This window comes from Eleutherodactylus coqui, chromosome 2, assembly GCF_035609145.1.
Source record: "Eleutherodactylus coqui strain aEleCoq1 chromosome 2, aEleCoq1.hap1, whole genome shotgun sequence".
NCBI lineage: Eukaryota > Metazoa > Chordata > Amphibia > Anura > Eleutherodactylidae > Eleutherodactylus > Eleutherodactylus coqui.
The window spans coordinates 26,706,202-26,734,088 of record NC_089838.1 but is presented as its reverse complement, the minus strand read 5'-3'; the positions used below and the strand labels follow the sequence as shown (position 1 = coordinate 26,734,088).

General features: G+C 45.6%; 1 protein-coding gene across 2 annotated transcripts in view; it reads left to right on the top strand.

Annotated features, from left to right (window-relative positions):
• Positions 1-25,567, top strand: part of CRACR2A (calcium release activated channel regulator 2A) — a 140,884-nt gene extending 115,317 nt beyond the window's left edge. Inside the window, exons 15-19 of one of the 2 annotated variants that reach the window (XM_066590504.1) lie at positions 4,915-4,996; positions 6,619-6,733; positions 10,087-10,188; positions 11,042-11,118; positions 23,213-25,567. In XM_066590504.1, coding sequence (XP_066446601.1) covers positions 4,915-4,996; positions 6,619-6,733; positions 10,087-10,188; positions 11,042-11,118; positions 23,213-23,303 — 467 coding nt within the window. In that variant the 3' untranslated portion in view covers positions 23,304-25,567. Of the gene's footprint in view, positions 1-4,914; positions 4,997-6,618; positions 6,734-10,086; positions 10,189-11,041; positions 11,123-23,212 lie in introns of those variants that run through there. The other variant, XM_066590505.1, reaches the window with a different exon arrangement.
• Positions 25,568-27,887: the final 2,320 nt, after the last annotated feature.

Below are 27,887 nucleotides of genomic sequence, written 5' to 3'. Positions count from 1 at the left end.
TACAGCTGGTGTAACCTGGGTATATATTTTATATAATTATATATGTACAGCTGGTGTAACCTGGAGATCTCCTGTATATAATTATATATGCACAGCCGATATAACCTGGGTATATACTTTATATAATTATATATGTACAGCTGGTATAACCTGGGTATATACTGTATATAATTATATATGCACAGCTGGTATAACCTGGCTATATACTGTATATAATTATATATGCACAGCTGGTATAACCTGGCTATATACTGTATATGATTATATACAGCTGGAATAACCTGGGTATATACTGTATATAATTATATATGCACAGCTGGTATAACCTGGCTATATACTGTATATGATTATATACAGCTGGAATAACCTGGGTATATACTGTATATAATTATAAATTTACAGCTGGTATAGCCTGGGTATATACTGTATATAATTATATGTACAGCTGGTATAAGTTATACATCTCCTGTATATAATTATATATGTACAGCTGGTATAACCTGGCTATATACTGTATATAATTATATATGTACAGCTGGTATAACCTGGCTATATACCATATATAATTATATATGTACAGCTGGTATAGCCTGGGTATTTACTGTATATAATTATATATGTACAGCTAGTATAACCTGGGTATAAACTGTATATAATTATATATGTACAGCTAGTATAACCTGGGTATAAACTCTATATAATTATATATGTACAGCTAGTATAACCTGGGTATAAACTGTATATAATTATATATGTACAGCTAGTATAACCTGGGTATAAACTCTATATAATTATATATGTACAGCTAGTATAACCTGGGAATAAACTCTATATAATTATATATGTACAGCTAGTATAACCTGAGTATAAACTGTATATAATTATATGTGTACAGCTGGTATAACCTGGGTATATACTGTATATTTGAACACTTTACACACAACTGAAAAACGCATCAGAAACCTGCATGCGGTTAAAAACCCGCATGTATTGTTTGAATCTACGTGCGGTCTTTAATCGTGTATGCAGTTTTTGGATGTGATTTTAATTGTGGTCCAGAAATGCAACAGAATACATGAACACAGGAAATTACGCGGGTGCCTGCGACTTTTCCGCAATGTCAGGGCGGCGGGTCAGACAGCTTGCATTGAGCTCAATGGAGGCCGTCCGTGCAGAATCTGCACTAAAATAGAGCATGCCGTGATTTTTCCTCCGTGAGCGGAAAACCGCAATTGATTTCCGCTCGTGTAAAGGAAAAAACACTTTACCAAAGCATGCTATGGGCGGTACATGCTGCGGAATTCGTAGGCGGACGCCCGCTCCATATTCCGCTATGCAAATCCAGCCGTGTGCAGCCGGTCTTAGACTAATTTCACACGAGTGAGTCTGATATTGGGCCGTGAATCTATGCCCCATATCACACTCGCCAACGTGTGCCGTCCCCACGGATGTGAGGGGTTGTTGTGGTAAAACCAGCTCACATCACATCATCATATTCTCATGCGATGCAGAGAAAAACCAAAAACATGGCTCCTGTGTATGATTGCATTCAAATAATGGGGTTCATATTCATGTGCGATTTGTGCTTCTTGCAACGCACAAATCTCGCACAATTTTTGCGGCCGTGTGAAAGCAGCCTAAGACATTACCAACAGGTTTTTACGTAGTCAAGGAAAGGAGTCATAATGAGAAGGCTTACACCAAGGGGCTAGATCATGTTTGTAAATTAGCACGGTTTAGGTATAGGTACGGGTACAGATAGAGGGGGGGGGGTAAGCTGAGCTTTTGCACCCAGGCCCCTTAGCCTTTAGGTACGCCTCTGATCCAAATGCATATGCCGTATTATCGTTATTGCAAACGACATCCAGATCCTTATCCATCATACATGATCCACAATCTAACGGCTAAATGTTGATGACTAATTACATCATGTCACTATTAATAGGACCGGATGCCGGTAATCTCTATCAGCCTCATCTCATAAGCTTCCTAAATACAATGTAGCCGGATGAGTCCAATTTTTTGCACATCCTTTGTAAATCTCTTAGGAAGAATTTCCCCCTCTTTAAACACTTCCTCTTTCATGCTCTGTTAACGATTCAGGTTCTCTTGCTTCGGTCCTTCAAACATTACGTCGAATATCTCCCTTGGGTACTATCAATGCAGCGAGCGCCGGCCACGATATGTGATATTACAGATGATGCTGCCAAGAAGTAAGAGTATCCAGCCATGCATAGCTTATTCATAGAGCTCGTCTCCTTCTGCAGTGAAAAGCTTTCATAAATTAGCTTTCTATAGCCCAGGTTTTCGCCTGCCAAGTCCGGCGGGGCAAAGGTGAAGCATCAACCTGTTCTCCTGCCACATCTCAGTGACTTCCTTCTATTTTAGGGAAGAAATTGCTAATACAAACAGATTGCACCAGTTAAATATGCAAGAAGGGACCATTTATAGCTGATGGGTATGACAGAAGAGAAAAAAGAAACAAAAATAGCTTCTGTAGGTTGAGAGGGAACTAAAATTATAAGCCTTTTCGAGAGAAAAACAAAAAAAATTCTTACTTTTTTGCTACTGCTTTTATTTGTTGGTGAGTAAAGTGTTCCATACACAAGGAATACAGGTGGAGATATTGGGTGATGATGACCCAAGGTTGGAGTAAGATGGTGGAGGATCCAGGACAGAAAAATTTGTTGGTGGTGATTAGAGATGAGCGAGTATACTCGATAAGGCAAACTACTTGAGCGAGTAGTGCCTTATTCGAGGACCTGCCCACTCGTCTCTAAAGATTCGGCTGCCGGTGCGGGTGAGCGGTGAGCTGCGGCAGTGAGCAGGGGGGAGAGAGTGAGAGAGAGATCTCCCCTACGTTCCTCCCTGCTCTCCCCCGCTGCTCCCCGCCCCCCGCCGGCAGCTGAATCTTTAGAGAACAGTGAGCAGGTACTTGAATAAGGCACTAGTCGCTCGAGTAGTTTGCCTTATCGAGTATGCTCGCTCATCTCTAGTGGTGATCAATATAATAAAACAAATAAGAGTCCTCTTCTCTTCGACCCGGAAAACAGTGTCCCAGCTCCAGCAGTGATCCCGGTCTCTACTGATGGCAGGAGTCAGATGACCATTGCTGTGGCAGTAGCGGCACCGCCCATTTCCTTGGCATCAATGCTTTTGGACACCATGATGGCAGGAATTCAGAATGGTGATGTCATGGCCTCTGTTTGGCTGCAGCAGTCACTTGATATTGACTCTCCGAACAGACCGAGATCCCCCCAAGTTCTGGTGTACTGTTTTCCTTCGAGAGAAGAGAGGTGAGCATTGTTTCTTTTGTCATTTTGAGGCATGGTCAGATGTTTAAAAACTTTTTTTTTTAAAGTTGGACAACCCAATTAATCATTCAGATTCTTGCTGCATCTTTCAAATTTGAGTGCTAATTATATGTTTACACGGTGAATAGAGGTGGACGGCCAGAAGAAATCTCCGGGACTTTTCGCCTCCATTCACTGAGCGATCATCGCTCCTGTGTGAAAGAAAAGGGGTGATTATCGGTGGGGTAACCGTTGGGCGCTAAAGTGCCTTACAATTGTCCTACCTAATTTACAATCTCACATGGAGGCTCACATGATTGATGCATTGTCTCTAGTGTAGTCCCCTAATTGAGATGATCACAAGCGTACACAGGTCTACAGCTCTATAAAAGCAAGAGTCTTTTCCAGAAGCAGCACCATGTTTATCCATGGGCTGTGTTTGGTATTGCAGTTTAGCCCCATTGATTCGAAAGGAGATGAGTTGCAATACCCGATTCAACCCATGTACGAAAGTGGCACTGTTTTTGAAAAGGAAAAAAAAAAAAAAAAGAACCTTTTTGCTGTTCCTGAACAATTCCTTTAAGCAAAAATATGTAGCCTAGTCAATTCATACATCCGACATTGCAAAAGGTCACGTAGTTCAAATTTATTATATGTTGTTAGCAGGGGCGTACCTAAAGGCTCAGGGGCCCGGGTACAAAAGTTCAGCTCAGGGCCCCCCTTCCCGGCCTCCCCCCCACAGTATACACACACTATATACATTGTATATACACACATAGTATATGCACAGTTTATGCACACACTATATACTCAGTATAAACACTATATATACACACACACTATAAATATATATACATAGTATATACTCACACACACTATATACACACTATACACAGATATATACACACACACACTATATACACATATACAAACAAATATATACATATACCCTGGGACCCGAACCAGTTCTCCCTTGATAGCAGCAGGCCAGCAGCACAGGCAGATACAGTAGATGCGTTCAGCAGGAGGCAGGGGCAGCACATAATGACATCATCCTACCGGCCCATGTGACTGCCTCCCTCCTCCTCCTCCCTGCTCTTCCCTAGTTCTTCTCAGGCAGGCCGCACTGCCTGCTCTGTGATCACTGCGGTGCTGCAGGTGGAGCGGCCAGCTGGTAATGCACTAAATGTGCATATATGTATGGCGGAGGGCGGCTACGGGGCCGGGTCGCCACGAAGACCCCAGTGACTCCTAACGGTACGCCTATGGCTTTAGGACCTAAGCCAATAGTAAGAAACCAAGTTTGCAGCATTGAAAGACCTGTGCTCGCTAAGTAAAACCCAAAAAACTGCGAAATTTTGCAATTTTTTCACTTTTTGCTAAAAATCTCCTAATGTATGCATCTGAAAGAAAAAGCTAACATTTGAGCTCTCCCCTAGCTCCGTATGTTCAGTGCTTTCTGAGATACAGCTCTTCAAAAATTGGGCCTTTTTGTGTCTACTGTAATTTGACTGGACTAATGAATGACGTTGGGTTTCGCAGTGTTCAGTTCTTTTAGGTTGACTTTGCAGTCTGCTTACTATAACATATCTTGTTTCCTTTCCTCCGTTCGGTCATGCAGGTATTGATTACAGTGTAAAGACGCTAACGGTGGAGAATTGCCAGGTGGCACTGCAGCTCTGGGACACCGCTGGGCAAGAAAGGTCTTTCCTATTACACTAATAGAAGGCAATGTGACTGTGTGAGATGTTATGCCGTTCAATTTATAGAAATGACTTATGCAAATGACATGGACTTACGTACCATAGAGGCAGAACACGTGGCGCAATAGTGGCTCTTCACTAGAGGGCCTCAGTCCTAATTGATCCCACCCCTTTTATTACTGGGTGGTAAGAAGCAGCGCAAAACTCTCCAGACCAAGTGCATTGTTAGCAGGTGATGGGGAGAAGAAATTGGCCTTAGGGTGGACACTCACTAGCGATATTTTCTCTCTTGCGCTGTGAGAGCACGAGAAAAGTCTTGCCTCGCAGTGCAAGAAAGACGCCGGTATAGAATTGGCATATCGCTAGTGGTTTCAATGGGGCCAGCGGCAGCAGCGCTAGCCCCAATGAAAGCATAGGGAGAATGCCGCGGACTTCTGCCACAGCTGTGACAGCTGTGGCAGGAGTTTCCTTTCTCCCCGCTATATCTTAGCTATTCATGAATGAATAGCTAAGGGCAATGTGTCATTGGCTGAGCGCTCAGCCAATAGCTAAGCAGTAGCTGCTATTGGCTGAGCCCTCAGCCAATCTGCACAGCTCTTTCAGGAGGCGGAGATTTTTAAATCCCTGACTGCTGAAAGAGCTTAATAGCAGTGCCGGGGAGCCGCCAAGAGGACGCGTCTGAGCGCCGGAGAGGTGAGTAAATTTTTTAAAAAATTTTTTACACACTTTTTGCAGATTATCGGGGAAGGGCTTATATTTCAAGCCCTTCCCTGATAATCTTACTGCGGGGCTTGGCAGAAACCATGGCTTTCAATGGGATTGGCAGCAGTGCCGATCCCATTGAAAGCAATGGGATAGAATGCCAGGGACTTCTGCTTCTCTTTTCAATGGGGCTAGCGCTACTGCCGCTGGCCCCATTGAAAAGTCTGGCGATATGTCGGCGTCATGCCGATATCCCGGCGTGATGCTGGTTTTTTTCTCACACTGCGTTGCGAGACCTTAACTTTTGTCTCGCAGCGCAGTGGAGAAGAAAACGCCAGTGGGTGTCCAACCTAAGAGTCATGGAAAGGGGGAACCAAACACCAGGCCCTTCTGTCCTGGGTGGCACAATCCACCACTATGATAGAACTCTTCTCTTCTACGGTAGGTGTACAGGACACTATTATACAGTAAGAACTAATTAAAAAGCAAGTCAATGGGCTTTCATGGCCAGATCATTTATCCAAAAATGGCATTTTACATTTAGCAGCTACTTGGAGGTTGCACCCAGTCTATACAGTAGCAGGGGCGTCACTAAAGGGGATGTGGTTGCAGCCAGGCCCAGGAGCCTTAGGGCCCATAAGGCCTCTTTTCTCTATATATGGAGCCTAGTACTATGAATAAAGCATTATAGTTGGGGGCCCTGTTACAGATCTTGCTTCATGGCCCAGAAGCTTCATGTTACGCCTCTGTACAGTAGGTCTGTCTACAAGAGTCTGACTGGTCACTATTGTGTTCTTTTGCATACGTTTGCATGTATCCACTGCCACTTTTTTAAATCCTGCCTCGTGTCCTTCTATCATGTATTATCACTATCTGCAACTTCCTGATTTAGACATTTCCTTTGTATATTTTTGTGTCAGGTACCGAAGCATCACCAAACAGTTCTTTCGGAAAGCTGATGGTGTCATCATAATGTATGATATCACCTCCAAAGACACGTTCACCGGAGTACGCCAATGGCTCACCAGTGTGGAGGTAAGATCCTGGGAAATGATAGAGGTAGCTGTAAAAGGTGAATGACAGATGTAAGATTAACCCCTTAAGGACCAGGCTGTTTTGTACCTTAAGGACCAGACACTTTTTAGGGATTTTACCCATGTGGCGGTTTTACTGCTCTATTTTTTTTCCTTTAGCTACCAAAATTATTTTTGCTGCGTTTTTTTTCCCGTGACATATAGGACTATTTTTTTATATTTTTTTCACTGACTTTTTTTTCGTTTTTTAGTTTTATTGTTGGTAAAAACTAAGAAAAATCGTTTTTTTAACATTTATAATTTTTTTAAAATTTATTTTTATATTTACACTAAAATAAAGTATGGGAATGGGTTCCTCTATTTGTTTCGGACGTTTTGATATATATTATGTATGGTTTTGGTTTACACGGCGCATACGGCGACGGTTTTTGCTGGCATCTGCTTTGTGTTATTCTTTTTCTTTTGTATGTATTGTTGTTTTTTTCTGTTATTTTGCTTTACTTATTTATTTAATTGTGTTTTTTACTCTCTATGTCCCCCATGACATTATGTAAGACCTCTGGGGGACATTCACTTTTTTTTTTTTCTTTATTTGACACTTTCCCACTGTAGCTAGGGCGTCCATAGGAGCCCTAGTTACAGGGGAAAGCAACCCCTGTGGTGACATTAGTCACCTGCAGAGCTGCCAGGGTCTAGTCTGACCCTCCAGCTCTGCAGTAGCAGGGAATCCCGGGAGGTCACATGGCCCCCCGAGGCTCCCGTAGTGAAAGAACATCTTACTTTCACTTTCCCCACACAGTGCTCATTGAGCACTGTATATCGGGGAAGCAGAAGGCAGGAAGGGTTAAAAACCCCTCCTGCCTTCTGCTCCGGGTTATCAGCTGTCACTAACAGCTGATAACCCGTTCCTGCCTCTGACTGATTGCAGAGCAGGAGACTTAGAGCACCGCCGTAATTTTACTATCGGCGGTGCTCTAAGCCAAGGACCAGCTGCCGTAAATTTACGGTGGCTGGTCCTAAACAGGTTAAAGGGGTTGTGTCATTACAATAAAACCTGTGCACTCACTAAGCTGGACCTAAAATAAAAAAAAGGGGGCATACTCACCCGGGACACAGTTGGGAAATGCGACGACTTCCATGTAGACGGCCTGGAGGAAGTCATGTGTCTGCTGCAGCCAATTAGACACTCCTGGCATTAGCATTCATATCCTGGGTGCCATGATGCCAAGAAGGTGATACTTATTGGCTGCGACCTTTACTTGGCTTCTGCTCGGCAGTCTGTCTGAAAGTCGCTGCCAGAAACAGCGGTGGCTCTCAGCTGTGTCCCGGGGCACCAGGAGAGGCGAGTATGCCCTCTTTTTTATTTTAGGCTGGGCCCAGCACGTGGATGGGGTTTTGTTGTAATGGCAAAACGCCTTCAAAGGGCTTGTCAGATTACAGCCCAAAACTGGAAAATGGTGGCCACTTACATAAGACAATAAACAAGCAATGCTTACCTGTCAGATGCAGCACTGCCTCCCATGGGGTTGGGTTTTGTTTAGCAAGTTGCAGGGATGACGTCACATTGACTGTTGCAGTCAGCCAGACCTTAGGACTGCACGCCTGAGGCCAGTGATTGGCTGCCACAGTCACCTCACCATTAGAGATGAGCGAACGTACTCGGTTCGGGTGTTTTTGCACTCGAGCACCGCTTTTTCCGAGTAACTGACTACTCGGACAAAAAGATTCGGGGGGCGGTGTGGTGGAGCGAGGGGTAGCAGTGGGGAACAGGGCGGAGCTCTCCCCCCCCCCCCCCACACTCCCCTCTGCAACCCCCCACTCACCCCCGGCTCCCCTCGAATCTTTTCACCCGAGTAGTCAGTTACTCGGAAAAAGCTGTGCTCGAGTGCAAAAACACCCGAACCGAGTACGCTCGCTCATCTCTACTCACCATTCATTTGTACAGGGGGCCTCATAATAAAGTACGGGAACACCCCCTCAGTTACTGCAGAACACCATACCTGCACTCCAGATGCTGCAGAACATCACAACCCGTACATCAGCTGCTGCAGTACATTATTCTACACACCTAAGCCTCTGCAAACTTTTTATTTAACCCCTTAATGACGCGCCCCTTTTTGCTTATTTTTGTTTTTTTTCTCCACTCTTTCAAAAAATCCTAACTCTTTTACTTATCCACCAACCCAGCTGTCCGAGGACTTGTTTTATGCGGCGCAAGTTGTATTTTCGAATGGTACTATGTAATGTACTAAATAACTTTTTTTATTTTCCTGTCGACGTAGTTGTGTGAGGGCTCGTTTTTTTTTTGTGTTATGTCCTGTAGTTTCTAGGGATCATGTGACCTGTTAACTTTTTCTTAGAGATGAGGTAACTAAAAATGCGCAATTCTGACGGTGTGTGTTTTTTTTTCTTCTGACGGCACGGATAAATAATGTGTTCCTCTGGTAGATTAGACTTTTTTCAGATGCAGCAATACCAAATGTGTTTTTTGCATTATAAAAATGGGAAGAGGGAAGTTCTGCTCCCTGTATAACTTTTATCTGCTTGGAGACTTCTTAAAGGTTCAGTCGTTTGTTTGCTGCGCATGTTGTGTGCATTTGCGATTTGCATCTAATAGAACCAATGCTTTTCAATGACAGCGGTCACATGTCCGAATTTTACATGCACACAAAATCCGCACCTACAAAAGATAGAACATGTGGGTGGCAATGGGCGTGGTCACGCGTTTTTTTTTCCCCCGCGCAGTGCGATCTTTTTTACGCGCAAATAAACACATGTAAAAACACCCGTCTGACTGAGCCCTTAGGCTAGGGTCACACAGGGCGGATTTGTTGCGGTTTTGCTGCGGTTTTTCCGTTGCGGTTTTGACGCAGAAGAACTGCTTCTGCGGCAAAACCGCTTCAAAGGTTAATTTGGGTTTGTGGATTTTGCTGCGGATTTTCGTGCGGAAAAATCCGCAAGCGTTTTTTTCCGCAGCACTTTTTTACTTTTGTCGCGTATTTGGTGCGGTTTTGGCTGCGTCCATAGACCTCTATGGACAAAAAAGCGCTGCGGAAACGACCAAAGAATGAACATGCTGCATCTTTTAAAACCACGACGCAGTTGCATTTCCGCACTGCGGCTGTGCGGAAAAAATCCGTCCTGTGAGAACAGCTTTTTGGCAAATCTCATTTGTGCTGCATTGCACTGCAAACACAGCGGTTTTGCCGCACTGCGGATATGCAACGGCAATCCACGGCAAAACCGCGGCAAATCCGCCCTGTGTGACCCCAGCCTTAGAGGGGCATTATCCCATGTATATATACACATACCAACATCTTCTAAGATTCTGTAATCATTGGCTTATTTATGCAGGAAGGAGCTGGTGAGAACATCCCCATACTAATGCTGGGCAATAAAACAGATATTGAAAAGGAGAGAGAGGTGCCTTGTGGCCTGGGGGAGCATCTTGCTAAGGTACAGAATCTATCTAATGCATTTCAAGCATCGCTGTGTCTTATCGTCGCACCTTTGGGCTTCACTCACATATATTTTCCAGCACTTAACCAATCTATAGTCCATTCGGCTTAAAGGCTTTATCCCGTTTGTTACAGACGAGAGTCCCCTACTCATCTAGATGGGCTCTATGTAATACATTGTCATCCTATTTCCACTGCTAGGAAAATGGGTAGCAGCACACAGCGTCCTCCAGCAGTCAGAGCTGGAACCATTATCAACAGCTGAAAAACTTTGTAAATACTTTATATTACTTATTGTACTGATCCTAAGTTACATCCAGTATTATACTCCAGAGCTGCAATCACTATTCTGCTGGTGGAGTCACTGTGTACATACATTATTTATCCTGTACTGATCCCGGGTTACATCCTGAATTATACTCCAGAGCTGCACTCACTATTCTGCTGGTGGAGCCACTGTATACATACATTACTTATCCTGTACTGCTCCTGAGTTACATCCTGCATTATACTCCAGAGCTGCACTCACTATTCTGCTGGTGGAGTTATTGTGTACATACATTACTTATCCTGTACTAATCCTGAGTTACATCCTATATTATACTCCAGAGCTGCACTCACTATTCTGCTGGTGGAGTCACTGTGTACATAGATTACTTATCATGTACTGATCCTGAGTTTCAACCTGTATTATACTCCAGAGCTGTACTCACTATTCTGCTGGTGGAGTCACTGTGTACATACATTACTTATCCTGTACTGATCCTGAGTTACATCCTGTATTATACTCCAGAGCTTGTGGTGTCTCCATGAAGTCTATATGCCCTCAGCTAAATCTTTTTATTTTTAAGGATTACAACTTAATATTCTATGAATGCAGCGCCTCAAGTGGTCACAACGTGAAAGAATCAATTCTGCATTTAGCAAAGTAAGTCATGTACTGAATGCTGCTAAATCCGCTTGTATGTTCCTTTTATGGCCTTAGGCCTCATGTCCACGGGGAAAATCGGGCCCGCTACGGATTCTACATGTAGAATCCGTAGCGGGTCCCTCCTGCCCCGCGGACATGAGGCATAAAAATAAGAATTTATAAGAATTTACCTATCCGTAGCGGGCGGGGAAGCTCTGCTCTTCCTCACGGCCGGATCTTCTTTTTCGGCCGGCGGATTAATTCCTCACGCCGGCGGCACGTCGTCGACGTGCCGCGCGCATGCGCCGGGCACATCCGCCGAGCCGAAGCAAGGGAGATGCGGCCGTGAGGAAGAGAAGACCTTCCCGGCCCGCTGCGGGTGAGTAAATTCTTTTAAATTCCTATTTTAGGTCTCCCGCGGATCCGGACGGCTTCCATAGGCTTCAATAGAAGCCCGCGGGAGCCGTCCCCGCGGGAGACCCGCATGAAAATGGAGCATGGTCCAGATTTTCTCATGCTCCATTTTTTTTAAAATCACTTTTATTGACGATCCGCGGGTATTTATCTACCCGCGGGTGGTCAATGCATCCCTATGGGGTGCGGATCCGCGCGCGGGAGAAGAGTTAAAATCCGCTGCGGATTTTAATTCTTATTTTGCCCGTGGACATGAGCCCTTACTAAGCGTTCTGACTCTGCTGGCTGAATACTAGAAATGGCTAGTGAGTCTTTAATCCTAAATCCCTTGAAGAAGTCCACAAACCAACACTCCTGGCATCTCTTCAGTGCCGCCCCTAGATGACTGGGCCATTGAAAATATGCTCAGTCCCTTAAAATATATAGAAGAAAAAGAAGTGGGCAGAGCAACATGTGCAAAGATGACAGACGGACATGAATGGGCAGTGATTAGAAATAACTGGCATTCTGGCTCTGCCAGCCTCGTGATACTGGGGAGCCAAAGGGCCATGTTACATCGATATGCGTAGAGAAGCTTCTTGACAAAAATTAGGGCTCTGGCGCAACCTGATGACGAGAAGTTTTATCAAATGATAAAAGACTTTTTTCCTCTTGAGGTATCGCCCATGGTGTGTCCCTAAATGTTGGCAGCAGTGGCGGTGCATGCACGCCACCACACCTAGCACTTTAATGGGAACTGCCGGACTTGGCTGAGTTCAAGGGCTTGTTAATCTCATTGAAGTGAATGCAACCACCATAGATTGCCGAGTGCTTGAACTCCTCTATCTCCAGTTCCCTTTTAGGTGAGTGGCGCGTGAATGCAGCCACCGATATCAAACTTGAGGGACACACCAGAGATGATATATCTGGATTGGTTGGGGTCTCAGTGGTTGGATCCACATCCCACCAATTGGCAAGTTATTCTCTATCCTGCACATAGTGAATACCTTGTCAAGATGGAAATACCCCTTTAAACAGTGCATCCACCTACTTGCTGTGTTAGAGTTGTTACTCCTCGTCAGTACAGTGTGGGGTACTGGCTGATCACAGTCCGATAACTCATATCATATTTCACTGATTAAAGGGGTTGTCCCGCGCCGAAATGGGTTTCTTTTTTTTTTCAACCCCCCCCCCGGTTTGGCGCGAGACAACCCCGATGCAGGGGTTAAAAAAAAACACCGGACAGCGCTTACCTGAATCCCCGCGCTCCGGTGACTTCTTACTTACCCGGTGAAGATGGCCGCCGGCATCTTCTCCCTCGGTGGACCGCAGGGCTTCTGTGCGGTCCATTGCCGATTCCAGCCTCCTGATTGGCTGGAATCGGCACGTGACGGGGCGGAGCTACACGGAGCCCCATTGAGAAAAGCAGAAGACCCAGACTGCGCAAGCGCGTCTAATTTGGCCATTAGACGGCGAAAATTAGACGGCAACCATGGAGACGAGGACGCCAGCAACGGAACAGGTAAGTGAATAACTTTTGATAACTTCTGTATGGCTCATAATTAATGCACAATGTACATTACAAAGTGCATTAATATGGCCATACAGAAGTGTATAGACCCACTTGCTGCCGCGGGACAACCCCTTTAAGGGTCTGGACATTGACATACAGTTTCAACCTTTAAGTGGCAGTAGTGTTCTTTCATCAGGAGGAGAGCTATTCTGCATAAGTTCTTTTTAGTGATGTCATGCAAACCCAGCCTAAGGCTTAATGTCCATGGGCGGATTTGATTTGCGTTGTGGGCAGCTGAAGGATGCTCCCTGTGTCTGTACAGCTTTGCTGCATTGTGGGGAGCTGTAGGATGCTCCCTGAGTCTGTGCAGCTATGCTGTGGAGTGAGGAACAAGTGGTACTCTTTGGTGTGACAGAATTGCAGTGTGCAAGATTAGCCCTGTGGGCATGAGCTCCTCAATGTACAGACATTTCTTTAGGATAAAGGTTGAGATGAATACAAGCATAGAACAGACTGCTGCCTCCTTGTTACTTTCCTCATTTCTCCCCAACAACGTTGATTTGATACAGAGCTGCCAGAGACTTTACATTACTGGTAAGAACTTTTGAGAAACCCATTACATGGGAAAGAGAGACCTTAGATTGAAACCCCAGATAATTGGTAAGGGTTTTTGAGAAACCTTATATATGGCTACTGGACTTTTAACACAATACCGCTAATGCGGATCCTCTGAAATAACCAACCGGTACACAGTCATGAGTCACCTTGGAACGGGACTTAAATTGGTTATCTGTTTTTTCTTGTTACCTTTCATTAAAGTTTGTTACTGAAAGCTTATATGTCGACTCTTGCTCCCTATGTATGAGCTATCTCCGGAACCTCTGTGCTACCAACACCATCCCAGATAACAGGGAAAACCCCGAGCCAAATACCAGGGCGCCCTCACAAGGTCCAGAAGCAGACAGCCCCACCTGATGCTGCTGCGCCTATAGCGCAAAATACTTACTGATTGCATCTTTTACTTATTTTGCACCTGACTTGTCAGACCTCTAAGAGGTACATAAGAGCCCCGCTGCCACCAGAAGGTGACCTCTTCCAAATGGTCCCCATTGCTGATTTTATGTTCAATCATTTTTATTAAAGATTTTCAAATAAACAACCATAACAATACACAAAATATATCTGATACCGGATTTCAGTCAACTCGTAACAGGCTTGCCTCTCCAAAGGATGATGATATGACTGAAATTAAATTTATTTAATTTCTAGAGAAAGGGAAAAGAAGAGAAAAAAAAGTCAAGACTGGGGATAGAAGGAGGGAGGGAAAAGAGGGAAAACAAGGGAAGGGGGGGGGGGGCCCTGGTCATTCGGTTCTAGAACCCCCTAGGAGTCCAGTCTACCTGTTTCCAGCCAGATTTTGAAAGAAGTTGAAGCTCGCATAGCAATCCATGGTCTCCAAAGTTCGTGAGACCTGGTCTGTTCCTCCTCCTCCACCAACCCCTCCTCTTCATATCTCATGAGTGTATGGAGCTTCTCTGTCCAGATAATCCTTGTAGGGGGGAAAGTGGATCGCCACAAACCAGGGACAGACATCCTCACTGCCAATATAACCTGTCTTAATAACTCCGACTTGATCCTGGTCAAAGATCCAGGTAACATCAATAGCAGAGCCATTTTAGCTGTTATGGACACCGCCGACCTGGTCATCTTATTATAGAGGAGTTCCACGTTGCTCCAGAGAGCCCCAACTGCTGGGCCATCCCCACCAAATATGCAGCATTGTCCCCGGACTGTCCTGGCATCGCCAGCACATAGGGGAGATCTGGGTATCCATTTGATGCAGCCTCGACAGCGTCCTGTACCAGGGTGCTAAAATTTTTAAATTCTGCTCTTGCAGCCTACCAAATTTGGTGCTCTTATGGCACAGGAGGAAGGCCCCCCTCCAGTCAGATCTGCTACAGTTACTCCCCAGTTCCAGTTCCCATTGTCCCGAGTAGGCGAGGAGAGTGTCCTCTGTCCCGCAGGTCACCAATTTTTTGTATATTAACGAGATCCCATGCTCAACAGGGGATGAGGACATACACAAGGCTTCAAAGTGCGTCAGTGGCCGGGTGCCGCAATCGTCGGGCGTCAGAGATTCCACATAGCCCCTCATTTGAAACTAGTTTAGCCAGGCTCCCGGGGGTGGTCTAGAGTCCTTGTAAGGGTTTTACCCCCGAATGGGTGACCACATCTTTGATTCGTGGAATTGGGGAACTAGGAAGGGACATGACTGTTGTTCTGTCCTTGGAGGCCAAGAACTGCGGAATTGGCCACCAAAGGGGTCAGAGGGCCTGGGATAGAGATCAGGCTCAACTTTGGGGCGAACATCCCCCAAATCCTAAGGACTCCCAGCAAAAATGGTGAGAATGAAGGAATCTCCCTCAAGAGCGGTCTCTGTATCCACGGGGCCCCCTGTGCAGTCGCCATCTCTGTTTCGTGTTCTATTTCCACCCATATCTTGGAGCCCCTGCCCTTGAGCAACGTTAGTATGAAGTTTGCAAGGCTCGTCCTGTAGTATAGAGAAAAGTCTGGGAGCCCCAGTCCTCCCTCCTCCTTGGGGCGCGTAAGTAGCATATAGCTGAGGCGGGGCCTTCGTCCCCTCAACACAAAGCTACTAATCAAAGATCGGATGCCAAGCAAATAGCGTCGGTCAAGATGGACAGGCAAAGTCTGACAAAGGTAGAGGAACTTTGGTAAAGAGTCCATCTTGACCGCGTTGACTCTGCCCAACCATGAGACATAAAGCGGGCTCCATCTTTCCAAATCTGCCTTAAGGCCGGACAGAAAAGGTCAAAAGTTTAATTCAAAAATGTAGGCGGGGTGTGCAGGTAGTTGTACCCCTAAGTATCTTATGGATGCGAATTTCCATTTGAAGAGAAATGAATCAGAGAACTCTTGGGCCTCGTTCCGGGTGAGAGTCACGTTTAGGATTTTGGATTTTTGAAGGTTGACCTTGAAATTGCTCACCCGCCCGTATCTCTTAAATTCTTTCATCACAACCGGCAGCCCCACTTTGGGATTTACGAGGTACAGGAGAAGGTCGTCCGCAAACAACGCCATTTTATGTTCAGAGGAGCCTTCTGTTAAGCCCTTAACTGAAGTGTTTTTCCTAATTGTGTTGGCTAGAGACTCCATTGATAGGACATAAAGCAGATACGAGAGAGGGCAACCCTGGCGTGTGCCGTTATAGATCATTATGGTATCTGAGAGGGCACCATTTACTCTAATTTTGGCTGAGGGGCAGGTGTACAATGCCATGATCCACTCCCTCATCCTCTGCCCCAGTCCCAAATGCAGTAGAGTCCCCCCTAGAAACCTCCATCTGACCCGGTCAAACGCCTTCTCCGTGTCGACTGCGAGTAGGCATAACGGCTTGTCCTTTGCTCTGGTCCTGTGTATCAGAGAGATGGATTTAATGGTGTTGTCCCTGGCTTCTCTTCCAGGGACGAAACCCACTTGGTCTCTGTGTATCAGATTGGGGATGAGCTTGCTAATTCTATTAGCTATAAGTTTGGCAAACATCTTTACATCAATATTAATCAGGGAGATCGGCCTGTAGTTTGTGCAAGAGGAGGGGTCTTTCCCCGGTTTTGGGATAACTACTATGTGCGCCTGGAGCCCCTGAGGCGGGAAGGGACTTCCCCGGGACACTTCATTGAAGAGATGGGTCAGGAGCGGAGAGAGATCTTCTTTGAAAATTTTATAAAATCGCGCCGAGAACCTGTCCGGGCCCGGACTTTTGCCTACTTTTAGCTCTTTAATACATTCCATTATTTCCCCTGAAGCAAAGTCAGAGTCCAAAGCCACAGAATCCTCCAGGTCCAAAGGACCTGGGCCAAACTCTCTTAGGTACGCTTCCTCTTCCTCTATATTGGTTGCCCCAATCCCGGGTTCCTTCTCTGTTATATAGTTTGTCATAGTAGAGGCAAAATTCCTCTAAAATATCACGGGTAGACAAGACAGGTTCCCCTCTAGCTTTGTGTATTTTTGGAACAAACGTCTGCGGTGCCCTGGGATGAAGAGACCGAGCCAACCGCCGACCACACTTATCCCCCGTCTCGAAAGCTTCCCTCCGGATCCTGTCTCTATATGCTAACGTTTTCTGATCTAAGATTGACACAAACCACTGTCGCAGGGAAGAAATATCAGCCCGTAGAGCATTGCTCGGGGTTCTCTTGTTAGCCATCTCTTGATCATGGAGGGACGACAATAGCTCCCCCAGTTCTTTTGAGTGCTCTTTTTTCAATCTAGCTCCATGGGAGATCAGTGTCCCTCTCAGGACACACTTCAGGGCTTCCCATTTAATTGGGGCTCGTGTTTCGTCCGTTTCGTGCCCATTGCTGATTTTTAGACCTGTTCCCACCTCTCTCTCCCTACTACATTCTTTATATAAGAAGCTCTCCTCGTGACTGACAGATATAATAAAATAAATCCACAAAAGTACCATCATAAAAAACAGCAGCTGCAGCCTAATGCACATTATCCATCTTCTAGCTGTGAGAAGATGATGTCTCCGAGAGCCTACCTATGCCAAGTAATGAGATAAATATCCTCACCGTGATCTTTCATTTATTACTGCACCATGCAGAAGGGATGATGGACTACTCCAACTATCACACTACATCTGCAGGAGTTAATGATTTCTAAACATGATGCATATGCCAAATCCTTGCCATTATTTCACCTGCTACTTTTATAGCCCTGGCATATTCAGATATGCTCTATGTCACTCGGAAATACCTATTATAAATTCCTTTCCTCAAGTATCCACATTGCATAGAAAGTCAATCAACTTATCAAGATATTTTGGAGTTATGAAGGTAGCTATTGCACCCACATCTGAATATGGGGAAGATATCCAAACTCAAAAAAATGTTGACTTTGTGGGATTTGAAGTGAGTACCCACAGCCTCCATGTCTTATTGGAACCTGACTACCCAATGTGACAGCTGTCAGTATGGGGCAAGATCTTATCTCTGGTGAGGATATAAAATGTTTTGTAGAAAGGAAAGGTCAACTTGCCTCAATATAAGCCACATCAATCCTACCAACCCATGGGAAAAAAATGCTAGTTTTTGTATGCATATCTACGCAAGGCAATTCATGAGCCAAACCCCCATTCTGGTGCTAGTACTTAGGTCAGGATGGTCATCACAAATACCTTCAGTATCACAGTACCTTCCCCTTTAATTTTCCTTGTACATAGGTCAATTGTCATTCAGTGAATGGGGGTAGACCCTACTGGAGGTATCTTCTGGCCGCTTGCCTCGATTCACAGTAAACGGGCCGATTGTTGTTTAGTGTTTTGCCTTTAACCCGTCGTTCAGTCGGCAGCATTCCTATATTATGTATAGTTCGGGTTGCATGAGTGCAATGACTTGCAATCAGTCACTCGCTTTGCCACATGGAATGTCAGGTGGCACTCATCAACCAACTGGCTAGATATAACATCACTGTAGCTAGCATCACCGAAGCTTGTCTACTGCATCATGACCAGCGCAAGGTTAATGGCGCCACCATATCACACTCCGGTGGCTCGGACCACACCTAGGGAGTGGCACTGATCCTTCACCCTCCCTTAAATCAGTCCTTGGTAATGTGGCATCCAATCTCTCTGCGCCTGCTGTATGCCAGGTTTGTTCATCGTCACGGTCACATGTCCAACATTGTGGCATATGCACCAACTAAAGAACACACAGCTGCAGACAAAAATGCCTTTTATATCCAGCTCGCTGCCACCGTGCAGTCCGTTCCTCTGCACGATGTACTCATAGTGTTCGGCGGCCTGAATGCAAACCCAGGTCCCCGGACTCCTGGCTACGAAGACGTCGTTGGACCCTTTGGCGAATGCCCAACCAATGACAATTCACACTGGATGCTGTCATTCTGTGCCTCGATAAGTTTCGCAGTGGTGGGGTCCTGGTTTCAGAGACGTAGCATTCATAGGTTTACCTGGATATCTAACGATGGGCGTACGAAAAAGGAGCTGGACCATATACTCATTCGTCATTGCAATTCTGTTAAATCGTGTTGAGTATACCGCGGGGCAGAAGCTCCAGCAAACACAGACCACCGTTTGCCTGTTGCCGAAATAGCAGTTCCACTCCGTCTGCCCCATAAGACCAGATCAGAACCTTCATTAAACGTTGATGCCCTGAGGGAAACTCCAGCACTCGAATGTCAATACAACATCACAATCGAGAACCAGTTCCACATTTTGGGCAATCTCCCAGATGAACCAGAGGCAGCTTGGAATGTCACAAGAGATGCTGTCCGTAAAAACCGAAAAGACTGTTCTCGGATACCGGCGTCCCCGAAGGCAGCCCTGGTTAATGGACGATACTATGCAGGTCCTTGAAGCAAAGGCAAAAGCCCGCCTTAAAAACGACCAAGTGGAATGTAAGAGGCTGAAGGGCATGTTCCGGGCAAAGGCCAAGAAAGACGGAGCGGTACTATAATGCTTTGGCTGATAAACCTGAAGAGGGTCTGAAGTCAAACAATCTAAGAGCAGCATACAAAACAGTCGCCAGAATCCGAGGGTCCTCAAGGACCAGACGGCATACGCCAATCCACAAACCCGATGGCACTCCTTGTACCAACCATGACGAGACACTTCAACCATGGCATGAACATTTCTCATCCAGCCTCGGCGATGTGGTTCCTGGAAAACTGGCGGAGGCAGAACATAACACTCAGGACTAAGATTTGATTTTACCAGACCTGTGTAATGCCAATATTATTGTATGGCTTGGAGACCTGGACCTTGATGTCAAAAACCACTGAGCGTCTGGAGTCCTTTTACATGCCATGCCAACGCCAGATTTTCCGTGTCCGTTGGTTCGACATCATCAGAAACAGTGAGATACAGGCTTGCATATGGCTTGAGTCAATCACAGAAACAATAACAAGGAGATGACTTGCACTTTTTGGTCATGTTGTACGCTTGTCAGAAGCTGTCCCGGCCCACGGTGCTCTAACTCCAGCAATTGCTAGGAAGATCGAGAGACGACTTCCTGGCGGAGGCCTCCTGGCCGTCTGCGGCGCTCGTGGGTGCAACACATAGGCAACGGTACCTCCTTCGACATCTGCACTGAATGGAACAATGCGAGAAAAAAATTGCAGCGATATCGCAGGTGCGAACCTGCGTTTTTTGTGCGATTGCGATGCGTTTTTGTTCTCTGAAGACTTGCATCGCATGGTAGGAGTAAAAGCCTGCCCTTCCCATTAGTCACGATTCCACACAGAAAACATAGCACCATCGCATTCTTACACGCGTTATGCCTTTTTGCGATGCGATATTCCAGCACTCCATTGACTTACGTGGCCGAGGAGAACATAGCACATCGCAAAGAAATAGGACCATATCACGCGAGAAGAAAACGCAACCTCGCAGACGTGAAAACATCGCAAATGAGCACAGTACATTAGACTCAATGCATTTCAATGTCAGACAAAAAACGCAGCCTCGCAACATCGCAAAAACGCTATCGCAAGTGAGTGTGAGCCCGAAAGCAGTCATTTTTTTTCTAAGCTCACAGAACGCCTTTAGTCTGGGTTCCCACACAGCGGAATCCCGGCGGAAATCTTGCGGTTTGGCCACATCGAAAAATCGCGAGATTTCTGCCGGGAGAAGCGCTACTTCAAATCCCGCGGCACTTAGCCGCAGGTTTTGAAGCGGACCGGACTCTCGCTCTTCTGCTGCGGCCGGCGCTCCCATAGAGGAGAGTGTGGCCGCAGCGGAGGAAGAAAAAGAATGAGCATGCTGCGGCCAGCTAATCCGCGCCGCAGTGTCGGCTTCTGCCGGCTTTGCCGTCCCGTGTTGACGAGATTCCTGAGAAATCTCGTCCACATGGCTGGCCAATGCCGGGATTAGCGGCCGCAGGCGGATTCGCCGCGGCGAAATTCCGGACGGAATTTCCACGGCAAATCCGCCCCGTGTGAACCCAGCCTTAACCCCTTCCTGACCAGAGATTTTTCATTTTTTTTATTTCAGTTTTTTCATCCCCACATTCCAAGAGCCAACTTTTTTATTTTTCCATTGGCGTACATGGGAGGGCTTGTATTTTTTAATGCTACCATTTAATGTACTATATAATGTATGGAAAAACTTTAAAAAAATTTCCAAGTGGGAAGAAATTGGGAATAAATGCAATTGCGCCATTTTTTTGGGGGGGGGGGTCGTTTTTACAGCTTTCACAGTACAGTAAAGTATGACAAGTGAACTTTGTTCTATGGTGAGTACAATTATACCACATTTATAATGTTTTTTTATTTCTTTACTGATTGGGCTGTGAGGGCCCTTTTTTGTGGGGTGAGCTGTAGTTTTTATTGGCACCATTTTGGGAAACATGGATCTTTATGATAACTTTTTATTCTAATTTTTTGAAAGCAATATGGCATTTCAATATTTTTTTACATCCTCCGCCATGCAGGATAAATATTGGGATAGTTTAATAGTTTGGACTTTTATGTACGTGGCGATATGGAATATGTGAGGTTTTTTCTTAGTGTTTAGACTTTTGCATAGGAAAAATGGAAAAAGGTCCTATTTTTAACTTTTAATATTTTTTATTTATTTTACTGTTAAAAAATCTTTATTATTTTTTTTTTTTTTACCTTTTTATCTAGTGGGGTTTGAACTTGTGATCATTTGATCGCTTGTACTATATACTGCAATACATCAGTATTGCAGTACATGGCAATTTTTAACATTGCCTATGAAGCCCTAACCTCTTCAGCAGACTTCGAGCTGCTATACTCGCCCATCGGCACCCCTGATTGCATTGCAGGGAGCGCCGATAGGGTGCAGGAAAAGCTGCCACTCCTCCCACTGACTGTTTAGATGCACAGTCAGCTTTGACTACAGCATCTAAATAACTAACTGCCGCAATCAGAGGTAACTTCGATCGTGGCAGTTACAAGTGGCTGTCAGCTATTAGAAACAGCTGATAGCTGCTGGGCATGAAATGGACTTGGCTCCCGAGCCGGCTCCATACACCCTTCACAATGGTCCCCACATGTGTGTCACTGCTTCATTCATTGCAATGACAATGCCAGAAGTTACCAAGTTCAAGCACTTGGCAATCTTGACATTGATATTAATAGAGCACACGTACGACCTTCGCTGCATTCATGAGGGGACCATGAGATCAGTAGGGCTTTCAGCAGTAGGACTCCCACTAATTATAAAGTTATGCTGTGGACCTTGTTATATTCCCCCTTAAACTTTATTTTGCATGCCAGTATGGTTACAATAATACCATGTAGAGATGAGCGAACGTACTCGTTTGGGGCGTTTTTTCACTCGAGCACCGATTTTTCCGAGTAACTGACTACTCGGACGAAAAGATTCGGGGGGCGGCGTGGTGGAGCGGGGGGTAGCAGTGGGGAACAGGGGGGAGCTATCTCTCTCCCTCCCCCCCACTCCCCTCTGCAACCCCCCGCTCACCCCCGGCGCCCCCCAAATCTTTTCGTCCAAGTAGTCAGTTACTCGGAAAAAGCGGTGCTCGAATGCAAAAACGCCCTAAACGAGTATGCTCGCTCATCTCTAATACCATGTCTAAATTTTTTAACCCCTCTTTTTTCAAAAATAATTGAAGAATAAGCTTTTGGCCGCAACATTATGAGCAAGGGGGCTGTGTGAGGCTTGTTTTTTGTGTGGAGAACTATACTTCTTATTGCTACCATTTATGGATACATACAGATTTTTATCACTTTTTCTTCACTTTTTTTCTTTTGGAGATGGAGTGACAAAAAAAACCCACCAATTCTGGAATTGTGTATTTGTTTTAAGTCATTCACTATATGGGATAAATAATGCAATGCTTAAATAGTTTGGGCATTTACACCAATTTTTTATTGTCTACATTGTTTTGTAGGAAAAATGGGAAAGGTTTATTTTATTTGGAAAAAAAAAAATGATTCAATTTAATTTCCATTTCCCATATGGGACTTGAACTTCCAGTTGTTTGATCGCGTGCATCATATACCGCAGTACTTCAGTATAGCAGTATATTGTAGTTTTCACGTCCACCTAGTAAGTCCTGCCACAGTCTTAAGTACTTGACAGTCCTTCACTAGGCCCAGGTCTGCCATGATTACCACAGACCACAAGCGAGTTGATTGGTTGTGTTCCTAATTGATCATGAATTCATGTTTCTCCAGGATTCTGAAAGAGCAAGAAGATAAAGTGAAGGAGAAAACCATCCATCTACTTGACTCACCAAAGAAGAAAAACTGCTGTTCCAGACAATAGACTGCAAAAATGTATTTCTCCTACTATTTATACACTACCATTCACAGAGTCTGTGTGCCAGGCTCAACAATTATGTGGTATAATACTACCCAACAGGGGCGTAACTATAGGGGATTCAGGGGATGCACCTGGGCCCAGGAGCCTTAGGGGGCCCATAAGGCCTCTCTTCTCCATATAGGGAACCCAATACTATGAGTAAAGCATTACAGTTTGGGGCCCTGTTACAAGTTTTGCATCGGGGCCCGGGAGCTTCAAGTTACGCCTCTGCTACCCAATAATATGCCACTAGCTTGATAGTTCAGCTTGAGATGCAGCACCAGGGTACTAAGGGATGGGAAGTCAAGACATTGCTACAGAGGAGCCCATCACTCCTGGATTACATATGACATGTATAGGTGTAAAGTGTAACTGCACTGTTTACAAACTTTTGACATGTTAGAGTGACATGTCAAAAGTTTTGAACGGCTGTGGGCTGATTCCTGAAAAAAGGGGAATAGAGTACTAACCCGAGCACTATGCCCTTGTGCTTGCCTAGAGGTCTGTAGACATCTTCTATAGACTTTTTTATGAGTCCATCTTCAACTGCAGAGTGCTGCACCCTCCCCTATTTCAGTGATCAGAGGAGGTTTCAGCACCCGGACCCCAACTGAATCAATACTTCTAACGTGCCACTCTGACAAAAGTTTGTACATACTGTAGGTAATATTTAAGCTGGGGTGGGGCTGAAGTTTGTGGGAGGTGGGATTTATTAAGCTGTACCACCTTCCTACTCTACCTTTTCTCCTTCTCATCAAATCTATCAATGTGGGACGATGCCGAGTGTCCATGTAAAACTACCCATTTTTGAAAGGAAGTTACAAATACCAATAAGGAGGATCACTGTCCTATTCTATCACCATCATCACCATGTTGACGATGGTTCCAGTTGCTTAAGTTGAATGACGTGTCAGAAAATGGCTTTCTATCCAAACACTCACGTCAAGTTAGAGGACCGTATTGGATCACTGACTAAAGTGTTGCTTTTTGTTTCCAGAAAGAGCACCGCTCTTGCCCATAGGTCATGTCTGGTATTGCAGCTTAGGTCCATTCAAGTCTACTTAGGTGTAATACCGGACACAACCCATAAATAAGAGTGGCACTGTTTTGGAAAAAAAAACGCAGTAGTAAATCCTCTTTTTCTCATCTCCGACATACCCTTTTAAACTTGGCATACACCATGTAGCAATTGACCAATGTGAATGGATTGCTTAGGCTAGTAGTACCAATAATTATTCATTTTTAGCAGTAATAATTTTTACATTTTTTTCTCCTTTAGGGCTCAGTCAGACGATCTTTTTTTTTTTTTGCGCACCTTTTTTCCCAAAAAATTTCCGTTCCACGCATGACCAAAGCTGTATGCCCATGGCTTTAAATGGGACCGGCGCTACTGCAGTAGACCCTTTGAAAGCAATAGGATGCAGGCAACCCCGCAGTGATTTTGAAATATAAGCCCTTTCCTGAAAATCATCCTTACCTGGTGTAAAAAATATATATACATATATACATCACCTTCCGCTGCCATCGGAATGATTGGCTGAACGCTCAGCCAATCACAGGCAGCAGTTAGCCATTTATTGAATGACAGCTGAGCACTGCCTGTGATTAGTCACATTACTCAGCCAATCAGAGGCAGAGCTCAGCCATTCATTGAATTCAATGAATGGCTTAGTGCTACCTCTGATTGGCTGAGCGCTCAACCAATCAGACCCAGCACTTTCTGGAGGCAGGGGTTTTTAAATCCCCGACCAGCAGAAAGTTCTTCAGAGCAGTGCCGGGGACCAAGCGAGGAGATGCGCTGGAGCCCCAACAGCGGCAGAAGATGATGTATATTTTTTTCAGCAGCTAGCGCTTATTTTCAGAGAAGGGCTTATACTTCAAGCTCTTCCCTGAAAATAACTGCGGGGATTGCCTGTTCCCATTGCTTTCAATGGGGCGGCTGCAGCGCCGGTCCCATTGAAAGCAATGGAAGAAGATCACGATCCTCTGCCACAGCAGTGACAGTTGTGGGAGGGGATTCTTTCTTCCCCACGGGAAATCCCATCATCACTGAACACTGTGACTGTGCTGCGGGGATATTTTACGCGCAGCACGGACCTTCCCGGCTCACAGATGTCCTATCTTTTGCAGGTGCAGGTATTTTGCGCATGTAAAAAACGGACGTGTGATCACTACATAGGGAACCAATGGTTCTAGCAGATGCACTTTTTTTGCGCACATAGATGATTTTTCCATGGCAGGGCGGGGTGGGGGTGGGGCAGTGTGGGTGGGGCATGGGTGGGGCTTTGGTCATATGGGGACGAGGTTATGCAGCTCTATACACCAAACAGTGCTGTAGACCGGGGGGTGCTGCTGGGACCACTCTGCTGCCCTGCTACACTCCCTGGCACCCTCAGATATGTCCCCCTTGCGCTGCAAGAACTCTAGGGACCCCGTTAGTTCTGACGGCGTGGTTCCTGAGGTCCCCGCTATAATCTCCGCTCTCTGTTAAGCTGGCGAGCCCCCACCCCCGCCACCGGTAGCAGACAGCAGCACACGATGCAGCGTGTCCTCCCTGCCGCAGTACTAGCCAATCGGAAGCTAGGGGGCGTTTACTCCAAAGTCCGCTCAGCCCCTAGCTTCCAGTGACGTGACATCAAGATACAACAGTACTGTGCTGGTCTGCGGCGCCGCAGACTGGCAAAAAAACCCTAACGGCCAGGTCCTGGTCCGCGGACCGGTGGTTGGGGACCCCTGCTCTATACAGACGGAATTTGTAGCCCATGTTTCCCTATGGACCCTTCCTTTGCGGTTTTCGTATGGTACTTTGTAACTTTGACAATAGAAAATCCTACTGTCAGAGCCCTAAAATATTCCCTATGTGCATGCAAAAAAAAAAATTATACATCACCTCTCAGGAGCCGTTAGCGGCAGCACGCGTCTCCCATGAAGCTCAGAGACACTTTTCTGTAGACAGCAGGCAGCCCTTCTTAGATTGGAGGATTAAAATCCCTCCCTCCAGGAAAGGCTGACTGTGATTGGTTCTCCAGTGCGCAGCTCAGACAGTCAGTGCCAGCGCTCAATGAACCAATCAAAGCCATTCATTCGTTCATTGAATGGCTGTGATTGGTTCATCAAGCACTTGCTCTGATTGACTGAGCCAGCGCTCGAGAACCAATGACAGCGAGCTCTGTTTAAATCTACACTATGGCTTCAGTTCACATAACAGATCCCAATGGCACCTGATGTACCTCATTAACCGATGGACCTCATAGTGAGACCCTTCGTGGGTTCCATCATAATATAGGTTACTTTGACAGCAGGAATAGCACTGTATGCTAACACTACGTAAGACATATATGATAAAAGCACTAACTTAGAGGTAAATTCCAAACTTTCCACAATTCAGGTTAATCAAACAGAGTAATAGAGGTGTTAAACACTGTATTTAACTTAGCTTCCATATTCAACATATGACTTTAAGGGGTTGTCCAGGATTAGAAACATTGCTGCTTTCTTCCATTAACAGCGCCTCATCTATTCACAGGTTGCTTGTAGCATTGCAGCTCAGCCCTATTCACTTCAATACAGCTGAGTTCCAATACCGTACACAATCCATGGATGATTGCAGTGCTGTTTTCGGAAGGAAGAAAGCAGCCATATTTTCCTAATTATGCACAATCCCTTAGACAGAGTGACTCAGTGGAATTTCCCTTCAGCTGCTGAAATAGTTTTAGACACACACATAATTTCAGTTTTTTAGCGCAATTTGTATTTTTAAAGGGATTGTCTAGTTTGGACAACCTATTTTTAAATTGAGGGTTACCCTGAGAAAAGCTTCCAGGACTGAAGCCCCCCAGACTACTTCAGCCATCCTGGTCACTGGCCCTTCTGTCCCAGTTAGTCTTGCAGTGCTCATGTGTAGTTTATGGCAATATCTCATGAACAATGAATAGCAGGTGACAACGGAGGTAGCTTGCAGGACTGGATTATCAGGAACCAGTGTAGCTGACCTAGTGCTTATTTTTATTTTAGCCCATTCTCTGCCCATAATTTCTTTATTTTTTGCCTTGAAAAACTTTTGTAACATTTTTCAGCATTGGTAATATTCTGCTGCTCATGTAGAGATGGGTTTTTCTTTAGCTTGACTCATAATGTGATGTGATATCAAAATGTGCTTTCTAGGGATGAGCGAGTATACTCGCTAAAGGCAATTGCTCAAGCGAGGATTGCCCTTAGCGAGTACCTGCCCGCTCGAGGCAAAAGGTTGGGTGCTGGCGGCAGGCAGGGAGCGGCGGGGGAGAGCAGGGTGGAACGGAGGGGAGATCTCTCTCTCTCTCCCTCTCTTCCCCCGGCTCCCTCCTGCTTACTGCCGCTACTCACCGCTCCCCCGCGCCGGCACCCGAACCTTTCGTCTCGAGCAGGCGGGTACTCGCTAAAGGCAATGCTCGCTCGAGCAATTGCCTTTAGCGAGTATACTCGCTCATCTCTAGTGCTCTCCTATCAGGGTGGTTTACTTCCGCCCCTTTTACACGTAACGATTATCGCTCAAAATTCCTTCAAACGACC